The sequence below is a fragment of the Pseudopipra pipra genome, chromosome 6 (genome assembly GCF_036250125.1).
Source record: "Pseudopipra pipra isolate bDixPip1 chromosome 6, bDixPip1.hap1, whole genome shotgun sequence".
Taxonomy (NCBI): Eukaryota; Metazoa; Chordata; class Aves; order Passeriformes; family Pipridae; genus Pseudopipra; species Pseudopipra pipra.
Window position 1 is genome coordinate 14645198 of NC_087554.1, and position 12644 is coordinate 14657841.

General features: G+C 36.9%; 1 protein-coding gene across 2 annotated transcripts in view; it reads left to right on the forward strand.

Annotated features, from left to right (window-relative positions):
- The window catches only part of OTOG (otogelin), a 100490-nt gene that overhangs the window by 10868 nt on the left and 76978 nt on the right, over positions 1-12644 (forward strand). Inside the window, exons 8-15 of one of the 2 annotated variants that reach the window (XM_064657474.1) lie at positions 24-229; positions 1601-1731; positions 2531-2637; positions 3498-3607; positions 4427-4552; positions 5785-5893; positions 6482-6528; positions 7180-7325. In XM_064657474.1, the coding sequence (XP_064513544.1) occupies positions 24-229; positions 1601-1731; positions 2531-2637; positions 3498-3607; positions 4427-4552; positions 5785-5893; positions 6482-6528; positions 7180-7325 (982 nt within the window). Of the gene's footprint in view, positions 1-23; positions 230-1600; positions 1732-2530; positions 2638-3497; positions 3608-4426; positions 4553-5784; positions 5894-6481; positions 6529-7179; positions 7326-12644 lie in introns of those variants that run through there. The other variant, XM_064657475.1, reaches the window with a different exon arrangement.

Genomic DNA, 12644 nt, shown 5'->3' on the forward strand with positions numbered 1-12644 from the left:
TTTTTGATTCTGTGTCATTTCAGAGTACGATTACCTTATATTATTGGAAACTTACACATCCAGAAACTAGCTGGATACTTCCTAGTCAGGCACCAGTATGCCTTTACTCTGGCATGGGATGGTACCTCTGCAGTGTATATCAAAATGGCACCAGAGTACTTGGGCAAAACACATGGACTGTGTGGAAACAATAATGCTATTCTGCAGGATGACCTTGAAACTAGTTATGGTGAGTATTTAAGATGCTTCCTGTTGTATAATATGTGGAGTTTTTTTTCAGGTGAAATAAATGTTACTTTGCTTAGTTTTTAATTATAATGCTAAGTGAATTTAGGATGAACAACTTTTGTAATGGAAAATACAATGTGGAAATGCTTCTGGTAGATGATACTGTTAGTGAAGAGAACCAGTTTCAATACAGTTGGGGCTCTGGGGAGGAACATCTTAAAAAAGCTGTCTTGCTCAATTACTTGCAATGGCATTTGTACTTCAGTTTCCTGGGACCTGAGAGGTAAAATCTGGTTTTAAATGTTCGCTGTCCTCTTAGCAATTGTGCAGCCTGTGGAAGCCTGAGATATTGATATTGGAAATAAATCAATAATTACTAAATCAAATAAATGAAAACTGTCAAATCCTGTTTGATCTGGCATTTCATTTATGATAACACTCTCAGAATTGACTAGTGAGCCTTCATTACTAACTTCAGACACTTCCAAGAGTCTTGGGTTTCAGTAAATACTGAGTGAAGATCTCAATAAAATAAACAGGGAAAGAAAAACAGGTCTCTTGAAAGGTATTTCAAGTTAGGCTATAAAAACTTCTGGAAATCATTGCTTTGGGCTGTTTAGCTCTTTGCTCCCCTTTAAGATTAGGGTATTTCTGTAGAGTTCTACTCCAAAACTCAGAGTAGATGTGCTAGGTTTCCTCTGTTGTTTGTACATGCCACTCAGTTTCACAAGTCAATACACTACATATGAGCTTCATCCAGTTAGCTTGGGAAGCAGTTGCCATGAAGATATGGCAAGACATGCATTTGTGGGTAATCCAAACAGTAATCAGTGCCACCACTTGTCTATGATGGATGATAGTAATAATGATTAGCTAGTTTCACTCTCGCATAAATAGAAATGTCCATGCTAACGTGTCACACCCTGCTTGGCTAATGCAGACAGTCATTTTGAACTATTGCAATGACCCATGAGTGCCTCATCTTTCTTGGGTTTTACACTCTCTGTTAGGAGTTTCATATAAAATAGAAGCATAGACCTATATATATACAGTTTATTAAAGCTCTTTTTTTTTTTTTCAATTGATGGACTAAGGGAGGCACAGCCCTCCTCACTTAAAGCCCTTCCTTGCCAAATTGCCTGAGTAAGCTGCCTTCTGCTATTCTAAAACCCCTCCTGTAGTTTGTTTTAAAAGTGTTTTTTGCTTCTTGGAAGTACCAGATCGATTTCAGCTGATTCATTTAGTAGTAGGAAGGGTTGGGTGTTCTCTTCTTAATGTGTTTTGATTATTGAGATGTTTCCCTGGGAAATCCTATAGAAACGCTGTTGTTCTTCCAAGTCACTGTGTGACTGTATTTGTGTGTCTTGTTTAGGAAAACTGACAGATGATGTAACTGAATTTGTAGAGAGTTGGCAGGAAAATCCTCCACAAGGAACACCCAACTGGGATAGATCTCTTCTCAATGAACCACCGTGCCTGACACAAACCCATGAATCTCTACAGGTTTGGATCAACACAAAAACATTATTACAATAGTTGGTGATTCTAATTAGAGCAATAATTTGACTTAATGCTTTGAAGGAGACTGGAAATACTCAATCTCTCTGGAAATATTCAAAGCTCTTTGGAGACATGAATTAAAATGATTGCTGCAGCAAATCTTCTCATCATCTCATCCTGCCTCCCCCCTTCTGTATTTCTTGATCTTTTCAAATATTATATTGTCTGTATAGCAGCCAATAGAAGTGTTTGAATATGGAGCTAAATGAGTGAAAAGTTGTAAATACAGTCATGTTCTAGAACTAGTTCCCGTTTCTTCCCTTAGGAAGCATAGAAAGAAGCAGGGACTCAAAACTAGAATGAGAGAACAGTTAATATGTCAGTGTTTAAAAATGAATTATTGTTACTTTTGTCCGTAACACTGAAGTAATTTTTCCTTCTAAGTAGTATTTTCAGGATATAACCCTTAGATGAAGTGCTTTGAAACTAAAGTTGATGACAAGCATGGTTTATTTCTGTTGCCTGTTACTGTGTAATTTAATTAAAATGAAGACCTTTTTCAAGTTATTTTGGCTTAGTTGTAGTTTCCTTGGGGAAGGAATATGTTTTACTTCACTGGTATGATACTGGTTATGGATACTCTGGCATGTAGAGCAATATGTTGCTAGACACTGCTTCTAGCTGGTGAGAGCAAAGTGATTCCTAGTCACAGATGTCTGTTGTGATTTTCTGTAGTATTCTATAATATTCATCTTATGTTTATTTTTTACAAACTTCACAACAACTGTCTCTTTCATTTCAGAGGACATATGCTCTGTGTAATATCCTGTTACATCCCCCATTTAAACAATGTCATGAATATGTGAGTCCTCTTTCTTTTATGGCAAGCTGCACAAATGATCTTTGCATGTAAGTGAATGTTTTGGTAACGAAGCTGTTATAAAAAAAAAGTCCTTCTATCATGAGAATGAATTGTAAATGTTAGCGAAACTGATTTGTGTCTTTTTCTGCATATTTGTTTCTATCTAACATTATTATTTTGTCTTTGCTCATTTGTTCTAGTTTTACTGCAGTGGAACACTGTGGAGTTCCTATTTTCTTTGATACAAGGGTGACCAAAGTCAGGCTATGATATCTTCATAATTTGTTAATGTATCTCCCATGAATATGGCATCTGTTTTGATTCTGAGTGTGCAACATCCTTAGTGTTAGTATAGTATTACTATAATGAAAAGTAATAGAGAAAAGGTCGTTTTTGGCATCTGCAAGCCATATGGTAATCCATTGTAAAGAGAAATTTGATTACTATTTGAACTTATGCTAATATATCACAACCTGCTATGCTCCTTGTCCAAGCAATTTTTACCAGTTAAATCAACAGGCAGGACAGAAGGTAATTTCCATTCACTGTGACTCACTGTTGGAAATCTTACACTTTCTTGTGAATTTTCTGCAGGGTGTTAGTCCTTTAATAAAACTCAAGACCTTTATTCAAGTCTGTTAATACTGCTGTAGGTCTGTCTTTCATGGATTTATTCAAGAAATTAGTGTGAGGTCTCAAATATATTGATATTCATATTGGTGATGTGTGTTCAAGTGTGGCAGAATGTCTAATCCATTAAAGACTTTTAACCTAGACTAGCAGCACTGTACAATTTTAAAGTAGGTTCAAACAAGATGGTTGTATGCAGTGCAGGAGCATTCATGAGGTTATGATTGCATGTTTGAATGTAGGTAGAAAATAATATGCCAATTTTTATTTGTGTAAGGTCAGCAGTTGATAATGCAACTTGGTGTCGAGCACTAACTGAATATACCAGAGCATGTGCCCAAGCAGGAAAGCCACTTCATGGATGGCGTGTGCACTTTGAGCAGTGTGGTACGTAGATGCTTTCGTACTTGGAAGCGCTGCTTATCAGCTGTATTTTAAAAAGGATGCTCTTCATAGTTTTATTTTATTGTCCTTTCTCTTATTTTGGATTCATATAGCTCTTAATGAAACTGTTGAGTGAATGAAACTCCTTCAAGGCTACATAAATGAGATGGGATTTCTCTTTCATGTGTATAATTTGTACTGAACGTATTTAAAGTACTAAGCTTATTACAATGTGATTTAAGAGCCTTCTTACTAAATGAGATATTTTTAAAGATGATTAACCATTTTTATTTTCATAGAGCTGCTCTTTCAAATGTCCACATCTTCATGGCTTTCTGATATGTGTATCGTGAGTCTTAAAAATAAATTTAAGTTACACTTGCATAAGTCTTCATTATATAAGTCACTTAAAGTAAGTTTGAAAGAGATTATGTAATTTGTTCACCTGCCTGTAACGCAGGATCCAAACTGCTTTGTCATCCTGGACAAATTTCCCCTATGATTCCAAAAATCTCTGTTAATGGATGTTCTGACTGTGATGGTCTGAGTATCTGAATAGCTCTGCTGTGAGAAAATTTCTGAGTCTCCCTTGGTGTAATTTAAGATTATTCCTTCTTAAAGCACCTTTAATGGACAAAATGTGAATATATATAAGTATGTATCAATTCCGTGAGTGTGTGTGTGTTATGAAAGCCATTTTTCTAGGCAACACATACTCAATTGACTTGCCAAAAAGTAAATACCTGAAAGAAACATGAGCAATCTATTTAAGCCCTGAGGCATTACCACAATACCTTTTCTCTACCTGTTTCTATTTTTTAGTCATTACCTGTGCTGAACCCTTGACCTACAATGAATGCATCAACTGCTGTCCTGTTTCATGTCATCAGCAATCACAGTGCATTGACAGTGAGCTTTCCTGTGTTGATGGATGCTACTGTCCAGATGGTAAGTTTTGCTTCTCAAATACGTATTGTTTAATTCCATGTAACTTTGAGGTTGTTCTTCCCCAAGTTTATGTCTCTATATGGCCTGACTAGATTAAAGCATTCCCAGGAGCTCTTTATAAATGAAGTGCCAATGGTGTGTGGATGAACGACCTTATTTTCCTTACTGACAACAGCCCTTTCCTCCTTCTAACAAGTAGCAATAGATTTCAGTACAGATGCACATTCTAGCTGTACAGACCCACAATTTGAATGAAAAATGGTGTTTGCTCTCTTGTTACAGGACAGCCATCCTCCTGATTTTGTTGGTTGCTGCTTGGTTTTTGAGGAGAGGGAGGATTATTTTGGTGGATTGGGTTTTGGGTTTGTTTTGTTTGCTTGTTGTTTTTTGGGTTTTTTCTGCATTTTTTTCTTGAAGACTGCCTGCAAGGTTACAGAGCTTAGGAGACCTCAAAAACATGCCATAAGTAAAACTCATCCCTGTGACCATAAACAGGTTTTCATACTGAGGTCCTTACACTGTTGTATGGTTCTGGCAAGTGACATATTTACGGTGTGGCCTATAGCAAAACTTTACCCTCTTCACCAAAATAGACATTGATGTCCAGTTTTCCTCTACTTACTGGCTTCTCTTGGGTACATAATTCTATGTAAAAGAGGATAGAGGAAGTTATGCCATGGATCTTCAAGTCATGCCTCTTCTATGTACCCTGATTATTTATAAGTTTAATCATCTTTATTATTTATTAATCATTTTACTTTTTATGGGTTGTAAAGCCTTTTAGCTTCTGGCTCCCTAATAACAAAATAATAAACCAACCAGAAAACACCAAAGCAAAAACCTGTTTCAGTAAAATAAGGACCTTAAAACGGGCAAAGATTTGTAGATGTATTTAAAAAATAAGCCAGAGGTACTCAAAGAAGTGTGACTTGTGTATTTAGTTTTGGGGGGTTTTTTTGTGTGTGGTTTCCTCCCCCTCTCACCCAGTATTAAATATTTATTATTCATACTATATTTAGTGTATCTCAGGCAATTTAGTGATTTGATCCATGTAATATAATTTATTAAATATAATTCAAATGCACCTTTTTTTTGGTGACAGTTACTAACTACTAGTCTAGAGTATATTAACATACAAGACTATTTGTGTTGTTCTTGAATATACTTAGTAGTGCTCTGTCAGTCATTTGTAGGGGTATTTCTTTTTTTTCTTGTTATTTTATTTATTCTAGGCTTAATTTATGAAAATGAATTGTGTGTCAAACCTATGGACTGTCCTTGTGACTACCATGGAAGTTTCTTTGAAATGGGTTCGGTGGTTTATGAGGAATGTAATAACTGGTGAGTAGTTTTGCTTTTTATGCTGTGGACTTCATCCTTTTGTGGTCATAAGAGACAACTTCTTCAAGGCCTATTTCAGTTGGACATAACACACCTAATGTAAACGTGACACTAAGCTGATGTTTTTGAGAATTACTAATGTAATTTTATACATTTGAAAGAAAAATCCATAGGAAGAGAAAGTGGCTTTTATTGGATCACCTTTATTGAAGAAAATGGATGAGCTTGCAGATGCACTTCTTTTTTTTTCCGCAAGAGTTCTATTTTTAAGTCATAGGATTCAAATTGCTTGTGTTTTTTCTTCTCAGTTTTATTACTCCTTAACTTTTTTAATGGTTATTAAAGAGCTAAAAAGAAATGAAAGTGTTACTGGATGCATGGATGAAATTTCAGCTTATTGTATCTTCATGACCAGTTCTTGCCACAGCTTTCAGGCATTCTAATGGCTGTGATATCTCTGTACCCTTTTGTAAGATGCAAGACACTTGGTGCTCATTTCACAGAGAAGGAATCCAGGAAGAACAACTGAGAGACAACTGTATGTAATTCACAAAATAAAAGTATGAAACCTTTTTGTTTTGATTTCAGCACCTGCACTGGAGGAAAGTGGATCTGTACAAATCTTACGTGTCCGGGTATGTGAAAGTCTTGAATACTTAACTTTTTGATAACTGAATTCTTCAGGTAAAATATTATGATATTTCACTACATAATTTGCATTTTATTTCCATCTACATGTAAATGCATCTACAGACTAAGTAGATTAAATATTAAAATGATCTAAATAGCAGGCATCTGCCTTTCAGCTTAGTGCAGCCCATACATCACCATAATGTCTCTGGTAGATGACACTGCCCGGTCATTTATTTTCTTCAACCAAATTTTCCACTGCAACCCTCACTTGACATCATTACGGCAAGTTTAATTTATTTTACTCAGTGTTGCTGGCTTATCAATTAACAGTGGGAGTGCTTAATGTTTCTGAAAATCAGTTTTAAGAGCCACAAATCAAATACCCACAATGTAAGGATTACGCATATTTTTGCTTCTTCTTGGGGGAAGAGATGTTGAGGTATCCCAGCCAGGCATCAGGTACAAACCCCATTACAAAAGCAAGGATAAGGTTCAGCTCTTTAACTATGTTCCTAGTGCCTGGTTGTAATATGAATATAACTTCATAAATTATAGAATATTATCACAGTGTATAAACCCTACAGCAGTAGTACTTGTTGAGAGTGCACTGTCTTTGCTGCGTACTTAAATGCATTACCTATTGTGTTTGTCAGCTGAATGCTCGGTTTCAGGAGACACTCATTTCATGACCTTTGATGGGCGCAAATACACTTTCCAAGCTCCCTGCCAGTACATTCTAGCCAAGAGCCGTACGTCTGGAGCATTTACCGTATCCTTGCAAAATGCTCCTTGTGGACAGGTAAGTCTTAGAATTTTCTTATAGTGTTTATATCTTCAAGTGTCTATTATTTTGTGGAAAAAGCATTAAAAAAAAAAAAAGGCAAACGAGCTACCTGCAACTGCGTGTAATAAATAGTAGCAACAACTTTCTGTAATGATGTAGTTGGACAGCAACAGAGCAGAGAAAGTCTGTACATAAGTTCTCATGTTTGCTTGGGACAATAGGAAAGATTATGCCAGTGTTCTGATTCACTGTTCACTGAGGTCATTCAATAACATGTGGGGGTTGGTGCAGCACACCCTGGATGATGACTTCTTTTCTTGAGCTTTCTGAGTACATCTTTTTGAACTTGCGGCCAGCACAAAGACTACTGCTTGTTATTGCTTGAAGGAAGAATGGCTTTATGTCTTCAATATAGATTTCTCTTTTGTCTTTGTTCTTGCAACTTGAAATTTGCTTTTACTTATGTTGATATGAAAACATTTGGTTAGGTTTTTGGTCAGCTCTCTCAGATTTGTTTATGTAAATGCATTTGTCTTACTGTTGCTAAGCTGGTAGCCTTTACAGTTGTTTTTAACCAAACATCCACGTGTGTGTAGGTAGCTGATACTAACAGTGCTACTAAAGGTGATATTAAGGGTGCTCCTACTTTATATTTGAAGGTTTCTGGTACTGTACACAGAAATTGCCAAATGTTTCATCTGCCTTATATCCAAGACCCATTCTCTTTCCTTTGTTGTGTATGTGGATTTCTGAGCATGTATTATAAAGCTATGTGTGAGGTATGGAACACTGGTAAGATTTTTGACTACATTTTCATTACAGTCTTGATAGGATGAGAAGCATAGTTGACTGAGTTGAGCTGTTTTCTGGAATCAGGCTTTTCTCACTGGCTGAGTTCTACATGTGTTTGTAAGGGCAGAATTTGGCCCACATTTGTGTTAGGGTCATGATGCCAATGTGGTTGCCTACTTACTAAGTTGCTGGACTTGCAGTAGGGAAAAGATTTTGTATCTTGGCCAAATTTCTCTTCTGTCTCTAATGGTCTTCTGTAATGATTTTTACTTAAAAGCAACTGTACAGGTATTTGAAGTGTATATCACCTTAAACATAACATTGCTGTAATTCTAGACCACCTACTTACTATATGTTAGGCCTATATTGTTACATAATTCACATAAAATCAGATTTAGTGCTATTACTTTGTACTTCTGTGGAGGTAGCTACTTATATTTCATTGTATTAATTTTCTTTTGTGTCCTAAATAAATATATGATCCTGCAAGTCCTTTTACATTAATGATTGCAGTCACTCTTCTCTGCAGCTTATATTGTTCATGCACTTGAGATTTCCTTGGGAAGAAAAATGGTTATATAAGTTGTCATGCTACACTTTCTAAAGGCACATTGCACTAAATCCTACTTCTCTGTATGACAGAAAATACATTTAAGCAGAAAGAATTCTTATTGAAAGTGGCAGTGGCAAGTTTTTTATAATAGAAATTATGTATTTGCGATCCAGGTAAGAGATGGGGAGACTGAGTGCAGGGAATCCCCTCATCTCAGTGATAAAAGTTGAGAGGCAAGAAAAATAGCTTAACTGGATAGAGATGAAATATACTTTACAACTAGATGATCCTCAAGTAAATGTCTCTTCTATGGTTCCTAGGAGAAGTGTCTAAAGACACCAGGTGAGGTATGTGACAGGGCTTAGAAGTTACCACTGTTGAAAAAGTGGATTCTTGTGTTGCAAATACAGCTACTTTAAAATGCTCTAATAGCCTCTAGCTCTTTGAGGTAGAAGCATTACAGTGGGGGCTGTGAAATGAGATCTTGGCAAGGACATGCACATTAAAAGAACTTCTAGGCTTTAACCTCTGCATGCATTGTTCTTTGGATTGGGAAGAATCTAGTGATCCTGCTAATATTTCCTGCTTATGGGAAGATTGAGAGTGTTTCAAGATACAATATATTTGGTTAGTGTTACAATTCCCCACTTCAAGAGCATATTTGGCTTAGCTTGGTTTTATTTTAATAAGTTTAAGTTGCTTCATTCTGGGCTAAGTTTGGAATCCTGAGGAGCTGATTAAGTTACTATCATCTAGAAGAAAAAAAAAAATAAGAGCTTTGAAACAAAACATAAACATAGCCATAAATCTGTTCAGTCAGTGTCATATTCTCAGAATTTTGTGGAGTCCAAGAAGCTTGAGAAAGGTGGTTGTGTATAGTATAGCTGTACTATGTCATTGAAGAAAAGCAAAGAAAATCTCCAGAGAAACACTCTGGGCAACGCTTTTATCAAATGAGACTTTAGGCCTGAATGACTTCTTGCAGAAGCCCACAGTGAGGAACCTTCCAGCCTGACCTGTTGAAAATCCCATCAGTGAACAACAGAGGTCTGGAGCAAACACCTGTTGTGGTAATGTGCAGGGTATGAATATGTGTCTCATTCCTTGTGCTACAGAACAGTTATTCTGTGTGCAAAACAGACAGAATTGTGCCTTTTGGTTTAGTTGTTGTGGTTACTTTTTGCTGGGGAAAGTGAAAACTGAGTTGGTTGGCTTTCTGCAGCACTGGTGAGACTGCAAAGTGCTTTGTAGTAACTCCTGCTTTCTTCTTCACCCTGGCTTAGCAACTCTGCTTAATGATGTCTCTGTGTCAAAATGGTTTGTAGGTGAAAAAACAGATTCTCTTGGCTTTTACTACGTGTGGGGCTTCATACTTCACATAGCCTTTAACAAAGGTAACCTGATCAGTCCCTAACAGGTATAGGCCTTTACAGAGGTTTGAGTGAGGCATTCTGGATGTTAACAGTCAGGTGAGTGGTCAGAGGATTACGTGATATATTCCAGGGCTAACTTAGTTATCAGTGTACAAGTGGTAAGAGGGTAGTGAGAACAGTTTGTGTAGTATAAGGCAAGAATGTGGGTTTTTTTCAGTGCAGCTATTCGAGTGTCTAATTATCAACTAGCTGGTACCACTTGGCAGAAGAGTGCTTTTCAGTTCCCCAGGCACCGTCCATTATCTTTTTTCCCCATTTATAAAAATTAATGAATTGAAATGGGAAGCTAAAAGATTTGTAATGTGGAATCTCATATTTCTTGAGGGTTTGAGATTTTATGTGCTTCTTTAAAAAAGCCTTATCACTCCCATCTTATTCAAGCAGATTAAAAAATGTGGAAAGAAAATACCTGGCGAGATTTTAGCTTTCTGAATCACAAAGAATCCAGTCATCTGAAGCCTTAGAGCTGGTGACATAAACAGTCATCAGGCAACAAGTTATTTGAAAACGATGTGAAATTTTGTTTAAGCACTTTTTGGAAGGAGAATCAGTCAAATGATCAGCACAGCTTAACCTTATCTGAGTTTCAGGTGACAACCTCGCTGGCTTTGTAGTTTGTATGATGAGAAGGTCTTCTGAATATAGATTTTTTTTTTTTTTAAAGTGTCTATTGAGAGAAATGGCCATTCCTGTGAAAACACCTGCTGAAAGCTGGCAGGGGCAGTGCTGTGAAAGAAACAGTTCATTGGAACAGAGAACAATTGTCAGGCTGAATTTCTCCTTCAGTTTCAGCATGAAGGAATAATAAAGCTTTTGTCGATATCCTGTACTAATGTATATGCCATGGAGGGTTGTTTTCTTGGCTCTGGTCTCCTATGCATGTCACCTGCCGTTCTTTTATCTTCAGCTTCTTAAAAAGCCAACAGTGTCATCAGTTCATAGCCATTGTTTCCGAATGAAATGCACAGAAACCTAATTTCTTAAGTAAAGAGGCAAGACAGCAAGATATGCTACAAGGCTTGACTTCACAAGGCAGATGTCTGTCTTTACTGTCAGTCCAGAGGAGCTGGTTGAGCTGATGAAATATCTCTAGTTATTTTTATAATTTGCTATTTTCATTTGCTAGTTTCATTTTATCATTTCAGCTGTTGGTAAAAGATCACTATTGAATTAGTCTCTAGAGACAGGGAAATTCTGCATGTGGTTTTTAATCTTTGCATACTACTGTGTGTATTTATGTGTCCATGGTACTTGAAGAGCTGATAAATGATCTCTCTTTGCTAGTTCAGCATCTGTGAAATCCACGTGGTAGTGTTCAGAGGTCTTTGCAGCTCTAGTAATGGTTTTCATCAAGCAGGGCAACATTTGCCCTGTATTAAATAAGTCCCAGTGAAAGTCAAGAGTTTAATAAAAGTGTAAATCCGTGAATTGAGCATTGTAATCTCTTTGCTCTGTGAATGGTGCTATTCACTGTATAATTTTGCTGTTTGTGCAACTGTCCAAAGGTCATTTTAACTATATCTGTTTCAGTGCCTCTTTCAGCACTGAAGATTGTTAAAATTTCACAGTTTTGTCATTAGTTACGCCTTCACTGAAGGCAGTGGAGCTGAACAGTGCAGCCTCCCATACCTATGCTGAATATTTCTGGACTGCAGCACCATTCCAGATCCAATCAATGGGAAATTTTCTGCAGTGAGACCTAGACTGCTCTTTGACCAAGTCATTTCAGACATGTCTGTATATGTTCTGTATATAAGTCTGTATATAAGACTGTTTGGGGGTTGTGCTGAAAACGGTGTTAATAATAGAGATATCCTCAACATTATGAGATGTTGAGGATGCATAATTGAGATGAGAGTAAAATGAACAAGTAGTGTGACCAAAATGACCAGACCCAATTTTTGTCATTGTTCTTGAATATCTGTTGAATGTTTACAAGGTCTTGCAGGGAAGGAGGCTGAACAGAAGAAACAGCAGTTGAGCGCTTCCTCATTTCGTCTGTAGATGGCAGGGAATGGACAGTCTCTCAGCTTTATCCAGCTACACCAAGCCAGTGTAAATAAGCTGCTGTCTCAGAAGCTATAGTAGAGAGATTTGAGTGTAGCAGGAGTGGCAGAAACCTAATTTTTTGCTAAAGCAAGGAGAAAGTAGAATGTGGACTGGGATTATGGTGTCTTTCAACATGTAGCAAGGTCAATTACAGGATGCTGGCATGGTATAGTTCAAGTCATCTCTCAATCCACCTCTCTGCCTGATTCTCTGTGATAGAACATTTTTCTTTTTAAAAAATTAAGTAGTGATCAAATTAATTCTTTTAAGAAAAATCTGTTAATCTGCTTTAACATCTTTAAGCATCTTCCCACATTGGCATTGAAAGCCAAAGTACCTGTATTTACTCTAGAAGTTGGAAGTCCTGTCCTGGAAACTTTAATTGGATTGACTAGTGTTAGTCATCTGTCCAACTTGTTTCCAAGTTATTTGGTAAAAGTGTATTTGCTGCTGTGGCGTGTTGCAAGTGTTCAATATTCAGTAGTCCTCAGACTTGTGCTGCTTTCC